At 39.5% G+C, this 13,137-nt stretch overlaps 1 protein-coding gene across 1 annotated transcript; it reads left to right on the forward strand.

Moving 5' to 3' along the window:
* The first annotated feature begins 327 nt into the window (after window positions 1–327).
* LOC112450598 (transmembrane and death domain protein 1-like) lies at window positions 328–9,226 on the forward strand. Its single transcript, XM_025006612.2, has 6 exons — window positions 328–451; window positions 1,224–4,664; window positions 4,998–5,189; window positions 6,462–6,581; window positions 8,293–8,439; window positions 8,893–9,226. Exons 2-6 carry the CDS (start codon window positions 4,568–4,570, stop codon window positions 9,105–9,107), a joined length of 771 nt encoding a protein of 256 aa, XP_024862380.1. The 5' UTR covers window positions 328–451; window positions 1,224–4,567; the 3' UTR covers window positions 9,108–9,226.
* The last annotated feature ends 3,911 nt before the right edge of the window (window positions 9,227–13,137 follow it).

A 13,137-nucleotide genomic window follows, 5' to 3' on the forward strand; every position in this document is an offset into this window, starting at 1 on the left:
AATGAACAAAAAGTCCTTATTAGATGAGCACTGCGTGTAACTCGTGCAGGTTTTTCCCTCCCTTGGAGTTCTTCTTCATTGCTTTTGAACCATGTAAGCTGTTAATGAGGTTTTAATGATTACATCAGGTTGTGTGGATGTTACCTTTACATTCACTACAGTTTTTACATTTACTTTTCTTTTAGTTTTGTTATTTTTTTTGGTAATGAAATCATGCCACATGTCAGGGTGTGGCAGAGTTTCATACAGACAAATGGGTGGTCCTTCTCAGGTGCTTGTATATCATTGGTTGGTGCAGTTCGCTAAAACACCAATACCTGAATGAGGTAGAGAAAAAAGTCAGAGAGGAGCCTCAGAGCAGCTTGTCAGTTGTACCTTTAGTCCCCTTCAAGACCAGTTTGAGCTTTATTATTGTTTTGCAGTCACGAAAGAACTCAAGAGGCAAAAAAAGGTGAGTCGAGTATTTTAGGCAAGGTAAGGTAGTCATGTTTGTTTTAGTGCTTTAAATATTTCCCAGTGTGGTTGTATTTTATTCTCATTATTATCATTTTTAAATCAAGTTTAGAAGAATCAAAAAGAATTTCTGGACTTTGCAGGTTGTGGGGGAAAGTGTGCAAGTCAAAGGATATGATAGATGTAAACCTAGATGACTGAAATCTTCAGCTGAGGGATGCGCCTGAAGTCTAACGTTGTGTTTTCCCCAAAAGTGTGACTCTGAGGCATGCAGATAGGGAGTCCACAGTGGGCTTGAGGTGCTGGAAGGTGGGTTTGCATCAGTGATGACTAAACAGGCACTTGGTTCAGGCTTGTGATAGATTGCCAAAGCCCAGGATTTCAACAGTAGCCTGAGAGCCCAGAGCCACAGACGGAGCAAGACAGGCCTGGTCTCGCTCAGACTTTTCAGCTCAAGAAAAGGGAGAGGTCGATGTCCAATTCCATCTGCTCTCACTTGCCACCTCCTCAACCTTGGAGGCTTCCTCATAAATCAGTCCCCGCTGCACACGCTGCACCAGGTTACAGAGTTGGCCTCTATCCTGAGGTTTAACACGGAAAATAAAGCTTACAGCTTATCTTAACATAACTAAGCACTTGCTGTTCCTGCAAAAGAAAAGGGATTGTCTTTTATTACCTTGGAGGAACTGTGGTAAATCTGAGATGGAATGAAAATGTGATAATGAAGGAGAATGATTTGATAACGTGCATTTGTTCTTTTTTTTTTTCAGATGCTGCAGGAATATTCCATGTGTTCTATCCTTCATTCCACCGGAGTCTGTATCTGTTTTTAACCAGATTTCAGTGGTGTGAAGTGTAAAAGACATGGGGATGTGACTTCACAAGCCGGCCAAAATGCCAGAAGGCTATCAAGGCATAACAAGAAACTCAGTTTGCTCCCTATTTATGCTCTATTTGTCAGAAACCATTCTCACAAAAAGCAACTATTCTATATTCTAGTGTATGCATCCTTTTTGTGTGTACGTTACATACTGTATGTAAAGCTTAAATGTGTTAAGTAAAAACTGCAATGGAACATGAATAAATCTCCTGACCTTGTGCCCTGCATTTCTCTCTTTCTAAAAGTGCAACATCTCAAATCATTACAGAGCCATTATACCACCCACATCAGGCTTTCTGTGTTCTTCAACCTGAGAGCATAATTTTTTTTTCTCCATTTGCCCACATAGAGAATTTAAGACTCAGCCCACACAAACAACCTTTACTTCTTGGCAGATGAAGCTTATTAACAATTTAAAACATGCCCTCGCTAAAGCCCTCACAATAATGCCATTAAAGAGTTTTCTCCCTGCTACATAGATGCATCTTCAAAAAAAAAATCCTCACAAGTTTTGCACATGAAAGGCAAAAAAATGAGGTCTTTGGTGTACCTTAGTGTCAAGACCATTTCCATGTTTGCATGATACATGTTTCTATCTATAGGCCAGGCTTTATTCTTCAGTAAACTGTATAAAGTGTATAACTGCAGGGTTCAACCAGAACAGATCAGAATAGCGATTTGAAGTTCAATTAAAATTTTAACAACGGAGCATCTGGGTGGTTGTGAGCATGCCTCCTCTCTGCTGCAGGTCTGTTTGCTTTCTGACAATCTATTCCCATCGGAGACTTTTTAAAATGTAAAATCATAATGTGTGCAACAGTGTAACATATTCTTGGCCCATGGTTATGTGAGTAGACTCATGAATTTAAACACCGCTACTTAAGATTACCTCAAAGAACACACCACGCAGTTTGAGGCACCTATTCAGATCCCAGTTCGAGGGAACCTGATGCATTTGCAGAAAGCAAGCCCATCCTAAAATGTGCATGTTCAAAAAGATTTTTGCTGACGTGCTGGTATCAGACACCACCACATGTTATTTGTCCGTTAGGGCTGTCTTGCTCACACAAGGTGGGCGTACTCAATATTAAGTGGGCGGTCATAAAGTTATGGCTGATTGGTGTTCAAGCAGAGTGTTCTAGTTTATTTGCAATAAATGTTTGCCACATCATGTGTCGTATTACCTAAAATAACTGTTTCCAGCAATGATTTTTTCAGTTATGGGCAATATTATATTTACATAATATTTGATTACCATCATTACTTTCATTAAAGTATTATTTGTTTCCAAGCTAATCAAATCACAGCCAAAGTACTTTGTACTCTATTAACACATTAATTAGCTCTAGAGTAGTTAATAAAAACTGACAGTTACTCTGTAAAAATTTAGATAATTTAAAAAATGATTTAATTTCTTCATAATATGAGTTCTAATGTGAAATAATCATTCTAAAATAATTAAAAGCCAAGCATACCCTGAAGAAATTCATATCATCTGCTGCCTTTTTTGTCAGTCTTAAACTAAGATCATCTTATATTGACAAAAAAAAAAAAAGCAGTTATAGCTGTTTTGGTCAAATCTTGAAAATCACGTTGTGTGTGATCTCACGTGATGTTGCGAGATCTTGCGCAATGAATATGTGTTGTGAAAAACACTCAGCTGCTACCATTTCAGGTTTTAGCTCAGTATCAGTATTTGTAATTGGATTAACTCCAAAAGTGAATCAGTTGTACATGTTCATTCAACGATAAATGTCTGAAGGTTACATCAAACGCTGTTTTGTGGTTCATGAGATATTTTACTAACAGACAAACAGGGCTGATTCCAACAGCTAGTGACAACGTTTTATGCCAACACTTTGCGCAAGTAGTGTTATAAAAGACTCTCAGCTACTACAACACCAACATTTAGCTCATTATATGTAAAACTGACTGAAATAGATATTCTGATGGTTTTCTAGGCTCAGTTGGAGGCTCAGTTCTGAACGTTAATCAGTTGTAGATGTACACCCACTGACTACTTTCTAAAAGGGTCATCCCCTCAGTGGTTTATGAGATATTTTGAGTTAAGTGCAGTTGTTGTAAATGCGAAAGTTTAAAACAAAGAATCGATGTAACAATGGTCATTGTTACATTTATATTTTATTTATATTGGTTAATGAAAGACAACACAGTTAAGCAAAGTATTTGGATTCGTAGTTCAGTTTATTTTGAGTCCAGGAGTTTTGTTTGGGGTGTGGCTTTTGGGTTTCTGTGAAAAGGTAGATTTACTTTTTCAGTATTTGATTTCATTGTTTTTGAACTATAATTGCATAACATGAAGATTTACATCAAAGTGTTAAAATATAAGTTTTAGTTGTGAATACTCACCTCTGCCATTTCCCTCTCCCAGCAGGTGTGCACAGGCAAAACCTTCCCCGCGGGCTTGTGCACAGTAAATGGTTCTGGGACTGCACCATCAGGGAATGGAAGGGGGTTTTGTTTCACATTGTGGTGTTTCTGTGTTGAGTTTTGAGTGTTTGTTGGGATTGAATTAAAGTTTGTTCTGTTTTTCTTGATTTGTAAATAATGTATCATTTTATTAGCTGTTCATTTAATGTAAATATTCTTGTTTGGTTATCATTTTGGGTTTCCCTTACAATGGTTTCTCCCAATTTAGTTCTACTTCCATTTAAGTCGTATGTATGTCATTGTTCAGGTTGGTGTTGTTGGTGTGGTTACTCTGTGCACAAAATTAAAGAAGATGCAGCTGATATCCATCTGAGCCTATTTTGTTTTTCAACGGTTTTGGGTCCCACCTCCATGACCGCTTCACCTGCTGATGAGCATGTGACACTTTGTTTAATCTGTTTGTGCCTGGAGTATGTGTTGAGGATCAGTCTCAACTACTACCACACCAAATTTAGTTTAAGATCTGTATAATTTACTGATTTATTGCCATTTTGGGATTTCTTAAGGTTATTAGCTGTGGTGGCCATTTTAAATTAGGTTGACTCCAAAAGTTAATCAGTTGTAGATGGATATCTGATGATTACTTTCTGAGAGTTTTGTTAAAATCTGTGCTCTGATTTGCGCTGAGCAAACAGACACATAGAAAAAAAACATTATCAACTGCCTTTCAGATAGATGGATAGATAGAGTTAGCCACCATCAATAAGTCAACATGTTAGTTTAAGCTGTTTACTTTTAAACAAATTCTAGATAATTTTGAAAGTAAACTGCCTTGCCAGTGAAATGTATGAATTAGTTCTATCAGTTACCATGAAGGTCTGGAAAATTTATCTCCTTTTCATCTTTTTGCCACTGAGTTCAACTCTTGGGGAGGACACAGGTGAGAGGAATGCGCAGAAGGTGCAAGTACATTTTTCATCAGCCAGAAACAAGAGAGATAAAACTCTCTTCCTCAGTTTCTAGATTATTTGGATCATGCTGTTCTCTGTTGTGAAATGTGAGTTAGTCAATTTCTGTTCTCTGCAGCTGCTGAGGCTAAAAGTTTCAAGCCACACAAGCACATCTGTGCTGCAAAACAAGTTCAGTTACTTCCTTCATTATGTGGAATTAGCTGCGTAGCTGTGTGTTATAATTCCACATTTATGTGACAGTGGTGCATACAAGTCTTTGTTCTGTTTCTGTCAGCTGAACTGTCTGGATTTTGGCTGTTTAGTGGCAGAAGACATTGGCGTCCATCAGCTGGAACGTTTAGTGGAGATGCTGACACCCAAGGAGTGTGAGGACCTCCTGTTTGCCCTGTCTCACCCAGAAGAAGACATCTTCCGGCATATTGATCGCCTCTCACCAGAAAATAATCAACTAGATCTCAGCCTTCGAGCCAAGAGGGACACCTCTTCTGCTGCGGGTTAGTAAAGTAATCGGAGACCTTTGGCACCACACAAATCAAAGGAGGCCCTTTTTCTTATCTTGTTGAGTGGGGGCATTCTGTTGACATGTTAGGGGAGTAAATGGTTTTAATGATTAGGTGGGTAGCAAAGGTAAACCTTCATGTGAAAGCAAAAATCGCAGGTTTTGCCAGCAGCACATGTAATGTATAGAGCTTAGTAGTGCCACTCGTTTTACACCCCAGTGGTTGTAATTTTATGACTGATATGTAAATAAGTTCAGTTTATTAGGGTTTCACTCACTATTGTGGGTTTTTTTGTCAATTCGATGACTTGTTTAGTCTTACGATAATTGTTTGGAATGAAATAAAGGAACAATGTAAAATTTTTAGAGGGAAAATGTACTTTTTGTTGAAGCTGTCAGTGATTGCTTTTTATATTGATGTTAGAACCCAAAAACTTTGGAAAACTGTGGTCCTAACATGTTCTTTTTATTAAAATTTGAGTCACATTTTCTTCCATTTTTTTTTTATCCAAGAAGCAATCAAAGAAATAAAATGAATAAAGTGGACCGATAAAATAAAACATTTAACTCAGAGATGGGGTGGCTCTGCAGAGACAAAGACAAAAAGACAGCAGGTGATAATTATTTATTTAGGCTAAGCTAGACTTTTAATTTTTCAAACTTTATTTATTTATTACTGGTTTTCCCAGTTTTTCTTTTTAGTGTGCTTTTATTAAGTAATTTAGGTTTCAGTTTTTTCCTGTTGTTTGTTTTTTGGTTATAGGGGACATCTACAGAACTAAAATAGAAAAATAGAACCATATCACATTATACACATTTATATCATAACATAAGGATTTCATGTTCTTACAAAATATTTTTCTTGTTATAAATTTTTTTTTCTTGTCATAATATAAAAGCATATAACTCCGATTTATTTATTTTTTCAATGTTATAACAAGGTAAAAATGTATCATGTAAATGTAGGTGTTACAAAAATATTAAATAGCACTTTTCTTCATAGTTAGTATGACACCCAGGAAGAGTGAGTGCAACATCTAATAACTTGTTTCTTGTACATACAGGATATAGGGAGATGTGAAACTTCTAGAGTTACAATCAAGAAATTAAGTGTAACAAAAAGTTTTCAGTGGCAGAGGAAAAAACGAGCTGAACTGTAAAGAGGCAGAAGTGGGACCACATGTCCACTCAGCTTGGAGAGTTTGTGGCAGCAGCCTGACTCCCAGAGGCCCGTCTTTCTGAGAGCCGTATGCTTTGTGTTCTGTAGATGGTGGGACTCAGTGCCAAGCAGCCTTGACAGACTGGCTGCTGAAGTACGGCGAGAAAACCTACTACGACAGACTTTCTCGCGCCTTGCAGCACATCGGCAGAATCGACATCGCCATTGGTGAGAAGTAAACAGAGACAGAAAAAGCACGTGTCCCTTGCAGCACTCGTTCGCCCGTCTTCAGTGGGGAAACATTCCGTGTGATCCTGCAAACAGGACAGCTTTCAAATGAAAACGGATCACTTTTTATGTACGGCGTTGTTGATAGCAGCAAATCCCTGTGAGCACGCTCCACAACGTGTCCCTTGACAAAAAGAAATGGGAGCAGGGCCTCATTTTGGTGCGTGGCTGTGTGTTTTCAAGACCGGTTTATTTTGGCTTCCTCGAGTTTTTAACAGTGGACTATAATTGCTTCATTTCTTTGAAATTTGTTTTAATTGGCGCTTCAAGAGTGACATAGTTTACACACTGCCAGTCTCTGGCATGTGCTGCGGTCCAGCGTGCGCGCAGCTCCACAGCCGAGTGGCGTTGGATAGAAGGAGGTGTGAATGATCTGACAGAGGACTCAGTGAAGCTGACACCAGCCAGACAACAAACCATCTGCTCCTTTCATCAGCAGCTTTGGAGTTTAAAGAAAAACACAGGGAAAGTATGCGGGGATGAGTTGTAAGACAAGACTCGGAGCATTAGTGGCTCTGATGAGGAATACTGTGATGTAGAATGTAGCAATTATGGCTCTTGATTGCAGTTCTGAGGAGATCTGCTCAAACATGCAATCTTAAAATGGTTTGTTTGGTCCTGTTCTGCTAGAAATAATTATGTTCAGAGCAAGACACCGGCAATTAAATCAGAGTTAAAGGGATGTTACGGTCAATTTGAAGTGAGGTTCTGTGGAAAATTTCTGAACAGTTAAAGAATTTCCTGTTGCAGATAGCTTTTTGAACAACCTCAGGTTGGAGACCAACAAGCTAATGGGAAGTCAAAGCCGGGCAAGACCAAAGTAGATTGGTGCCATTTTCGAACGACTCAGATCTCAAACATTACGCAGCGCTTTATGCAGATACCAATTATAAACCTTCACCTCACCTCCAATTCTGCTGTATTTACAGTACAACAAATCTCAGAGCAGCCTGGAGCACTTCCGTCAAGAATTTTCATATTTCTGTAGAAATAACTGTCTCGCAAACAGCAGTTTAAAGGTTTCAATAACTGCATTTGCATGAACCACCATAAGATTTTGAGCACTGGTGTCGTTTTAAGATGGCAAAATCTGCTTGACGAGCTAACAATGGCTTGTCTGAGCAGACTCGTTTCCGAAGCCGATCGCTGCCATCTTAAAACAACTCCAGTCTTCTGGCATACCATTTAAACGTTTACAAAGCCATCAGTGTGGCATGACATGGTTGTTTCATCAAAAATATTGTGAAATTCCTGCCAGAAGTGCCCTCAGAAGTGCTACCTCTCAGTGCTTCTACTGCTATTTGCAATTGTCAATAACAACAGAGTTTCATGGAAGTAATCATATGTTGTAAATTACAAGGGGATGTAAAAAAAATTAATAGAATTGGAGATTGAAGCTGTTTTAAGACAACTGCAATCTACTTTAGTTTTACTTGATCCTGTCATACTTACACCTTTATTTCTCCAAACTAAAAATATTCAAAGAGCTATCTACAGCAGCTAAGCTATTATTTCTTCATAAGTTTTCTACAGTAAACCACTATAAAATGGCTGGGATATCCCTTTACGCTCTATGGAATATGGTACATAGACATTTCACACTCAAATAACATTAAGGTTTCTCTGTGTTTTATTTTTTTTTATTCCCCAGAGGTAGGCAAAAACATCAACCAGGATAAAGCCTTAAGCCTGAAACGTTACGTCGAGGACTACCACAAATATGTCAGCTCTCTAAACATCCAGTCGGCGAATGAGGACACAAAAAACCATCAGCATCAGAGAGTGAAGAAAACAAAGTGTAAGATTATCATTTATCATACAACCCGAAGACCCACTTTAAATCGGCACATAGGCAGGACTGCGGATGTGTGCTCATGTATGAGCAGAAATTTCTCACGCTATCGATGCCAAAAGAAGATTTTGGGGTTATACCTCTTGAGATTGTCTGAATGACAAATGATATAATGTTTCCCTGAACCCAGAATCTATTAAGTGTTTAGATGAAATGCTGGATTAGATGTGGTGGCTGCGGGCACGCTTCCAGCTCATTACTTCTCAACATCAACACTCTCACTGTACAAAGAATATTTCCCAGGACAGTTACAGATTCAAAAATGTAATTATCACCTGTCTATTTATTTTCTCCCCCTGAGTCCTTCCTTCAAGCTAAAACTTGACAAAATTGCTCCCGTCTTCCTTGTACTGCAGCGGTTAAAGTGTGTGTGTCCTGTCTGTGCTGTGTGTGTGTTAGTGAGCGATCTGACGTGGCGGGACCTGGATCTGATCCTGGAGCGGGCGCCTGTCCCTCTGTACTCGAGGGGCCCTTTGAATGTGGTTCTGCCTCTTCTGTACGGCATCCTGCTGGGCTTCGGAGGCACTTTGCTCGCAGGCGTATTTTTGCTCCTCGTTATCAATCACAGTTCTCAGAGAAGGCAGCAGAGCAGCACCCCGACAGGTCAAGTTTGACGACGTGAAATTGGGAGATGGAGCTTCCTGGGCGTTAAATTCAGTTCATTTGGGTATAAAACGGTAATTTGACATATACCTGAAAATGGCTTCAAAAAATAAACAACAGTTGAATTGTTTTTTCTTGTTCAAATAATTACATTTTGTACAGTATTTACACAAATCATCCAGTCTACAAAAAAACTCAAAATCAGTTCCACCACACTACTGCTAATTCCAACAAATACAACAAGAATAGTGCCTTTTCTGTGCTGTATATTGCTAAACTATAGCGGGACGCCATTGCCTTGCCAAGAGGTTTATGACTGCAAGTGTGACAGATGCACTGGAACCCAGCCCTCACACCAAAGGTTGCTCCGGTGTTACTCTGATAGCGACGCCACTTTCCATTTCCCCTCTAAGTGACGGCAATGTGCCCGTCTGGCATCGAAGAACAACTAATTATCCAGCCTGGCGCTTGCTTCCCCCGGAGCCTGCCGATACCTCCACAGGCAATCCAAACGACTAATAACAATGACAATACCAGCAGACAATGGAGCACTCTTGATTGTGATGGCAGCATCTGCTGGGTAAAGGAAGCGAAACAGAAAGCACAAGGCTTTATATTTTCAGATGTAAAAAAAGGGAAAGTGGGAATTAATTGATTCACAAGATGGTATGTTAAACTAGGCCTGGAACACTGGCACCAATAAACAACCAAAAAAAAATAAAGAAATGGTAGATTCAAATGAACTTTTTGACACATGAAAACTTCAATTAAAAAAAATAATTTCCTCACAACAAAACTATTTAAATGTTCTCTTCTGAGACAGACGGTTTCATGAAAGCAAGACAGAAAGCATGCTCATGGCTCTCGAGTAGTTTCTTTCCTCCTGTTCCCAGTTTCTTTCACCATCCCTACGTTCTTTGTCATAATTGAGCTAATTACTTCATTATACAAATCTAGCCTAATGTGCTTCAGGAGGCCGACAGCTTGGATTAACAGTGGCACTGAGCAGCAATTACAGTCTATTAGTTCATAAATCAACATTTAAACAAATTATAGTGCGTGAGCAAAGCTCTGAGAGATCAAAAGGGCACGGCTTTTTACTTCTTACTGAAGCAACGAGCTAAATAATGAAAAAGTTCAGTATTCTAAATAAAAAGGATTTGCAAGTCGATTTTGAAAAGCTAAACATTTTCTTTGGGTTAAATTTCAAACAATGACATTAGTCTTTAAACTACATCATTTTCAAATTTCTGAGTTCATCTCTCTGGTGGCGCAGCAGAGCTCTTAATGACTAAACCTCCTCTGTCCTTCAGTTTTTCCCCCGCTGGCTGTTAGGATCCTGCAGGTGCTTGCTGTGACAGGTTCACCTGCTGTGGACTCACCCTCATCTCTGTAAGCAGTGGAGGGGAAAGCTGCACTTGTGTATGCCTGACTGAGTCGGAGAAACAACATGCCACATGGGGCCATCATGGTTGTGACACTTCTTGCAAGGATCCATCAGGAAGCTGCTCTCTGCCGTTGGAGAAATAAACACTTTGAGCTTATTGAGGCACAGTGAAAGTCTGTGAACCACATGCCACAACCTAAGGTTCACGTGCTACTGCAACACACAATAATCTTCTTACTATCTTTCAAATTACTATTTTTGGTGTCATTTGCTTTATTGGATTGCAGTCATCTACATTTAGACTGTCCACATAGTCATGGAAAAATAAAGTCCACCCTCTTTCAGTTTTAGGGTTTACGTATCAGAACATAATAAAATTGAAGGCTTAGCATTCCTTAAAGCAGGGGTGTCCAATCCTGGTCCTTGAGGGCCACTATCCTGCATGTTTTACTTGTTTCTCTGCTCCAACACAGCTGATTTGAATCAATGGGTGATTAACAGGCTTCTGCAGAACATGAAGAGGAAATTTAACCACTGAATCAGGTGTGTTGGAGCAGGGAAATAAATAAAACATGCAGGATAGTGGCCCTCGAGGACCAGGGTTGGACACCCCTGCCTTAAAGGAATGCATATCATCTACTTTTTATGCTAGAGATTTAGACTAAGATCATTTTACGTTGTTTGTTTTGGTCAAACTTTGAAAATACACATTATGAAGAATCTCATGGATGAACTAATAATGCTTGGGATGTGTGAATGACTGTCAGCTACTACCTCACCAAATTTTGGCTGAAGATCTATAATAAAGTTCACTGAGGTATAAGCATTTTTGTGTAAGCTAAGGTCAGTTAGCTGTGGCAGCCATCTTGAATTGGGTGACTCCAAAACTTAATCAGTTGTAGATGTACAGCCAGTTATTATTTTCTGAGAGTTTCATTGAAATCCTTTAAGTGGTTCATGAGATATTTTGCTAACAGCGCAAAAACACACCCAAGCAAGCAAAAAACTTTATTGCAACGCCTATGGCTTTGGCTGCATGCAATGATGATCTGGTCTTTACCAGGTTCTAAAATGATTTAAATCTATCCTCAAGTGCACAAGAACACTCAACAGATCCGTCAGTGTTATTTTTTATTAAACTAAAAGTCAAGGTGGAAAAGCTAAATTAAGTCCATCATTGGTGCTTCCACGGGATCAGAGAGGTTCAGTAGTTGGCAGATGGTGCTGATCAGACATGTTGATTAACTGATTGTCTTCAGTGTGAGCGCCTCTACAGAAGCAGGAGTTTGGGCAGTTTGCTGCTCTGGAGCATACAGGTGTGTGTTAACACGATGCCAAGGAGGAATAACATCAGCAATGACCTTAGAGAAGCAGCTGTTGCTGCCCATCAGTCAAGGAAAGGTTAAAGGTTGTTTCCAAACAATCCGGAGCCCATTATGCTACGGTGAGAAAAATCTTTTGCGAGTGGAAAACATTTAGGACATCTCCCCAATCGTCAGTCTTCCCTAGGAGTGGATATCCAGGCAAATTTGCTCCAGAGTCAGACAAAAACCCCAAAAGCTTCATGTTATGATGGAAGGATGATTTTGTAAAAACATAAAAATGGCAGAAACATTCAAACTACTTAATTTACAGTCCAGAGCACGGTTTCATAATCTACGAAGCGGTGCCTGACCATGTGAATTTCTCCGAGCCCAACCTTTAAGATGTCTTTCATTTACAGAAATCAGAAGAATAGACCAACAGTCTTTTCTCATGCAAAGGGATGAAGCTATGACATGGATGAATAGAGAAAGAATCTGACATGAAATTGACATTTACAGCCCAGACAAAGCCTGGTGTATGAGGGTACGGTTTCCAGGCACATCCATTCTCATGTAAAATAGAGCTTTTTTTTTTTGATTCCGGTGGTTTGGTTTGGGTATTTATTAGTTTGTGGAGCGGAGGCTTATCAAACTGGATTCCCAGAGGAGGACACATCTGTCTCTTGTCATTGGCTCAACTTAGCATATGGAGTCAAGTGTTTGTCTGGATGAAAATGTAGATGGACTGGATGTAATGCGTGCCAAGGGGATGCTCAGACTGTGAGGCAGCGTCCTTGATTTGCTGAGGCAGAACATTGCACCGCGGCCTCTGGGGTGTGCTTAGTGCCACTAAAGGCTTTAAGTTCCCCCCTCCCTCTATTTGCATTCTCATTCATCTGCAGAACCACAGAGGTGCTGCAGTCCCCGCTCAAGCATCACTTTCCTTTTGCTCAATATTTATGGATCACATGAAGCAAGATCACAAAACACCAGCTCTTTTAAACTCATACTTTCTTTTATTTGGCCTCTGCTCCAGCCTTCACAACTTTGTCTTTCGTGGTTTTCTTCAGGGGATTCTTCAAAGTTTCTAGTTCTGTTAAGACAAGAGCAAAAAAAAAAAAAAGAAGAAAAATGTGGGGTTACAGATTAGATCACAGTGCCATCATGTGGTCTGAACAGGTCATTACAACAGTTACATTACAGTAGAGTGCTGGTGTAGATTCTCAGTCATCCAGGCCATGGTAAATTCAAAAAAAGTTAAAAAACAAAAACAACTGGACTTCTATTCTGTAGCTGAAGACGTTTCGCTTCTCATCCGAGGAGCTTTCTCAATTCAGAAATAGAGAGTGT

Source organism: Kryptolebias marmoratus, linkage group LG8 (genome assembly GCF_001649575.2).
Source record: "Kryptolebias marmoratus isolate JLee-2015 linkage group LG8, ASM164957v2, whole genome shotgun sequence".
Classification (NCBI taxonomy): Eukaryota; Metazoa; Chordata; class Actinopteri; order Cyprinodontiformes; family Rivulidae; genus Kryptolebias; species Kryptolebias marmoratus.

Coding starts and splice junctions, on each gene's coding strand:
- LOC112450598 (XM_025006612.2), top strand. CDS start 4,568: ATGTATGAATTAGTTCTATCAGTTACCATGAAGGTCTGGAAAATTTAT. Junction 4,665..4,997: donor AACTCTTGGGGAGGACACAG/GTGAGAGGAATG, acceptor TTGGCTGTTTAG/TGGCAGAAGACATTGGCGTC. Junction 6,582..8,292: donor CAGAATCGACATCGCCATTG/GTGAGAAGTAAA, acceptor TTTATTCCCCAG/AGGTAGGCAAAAACATCAAC.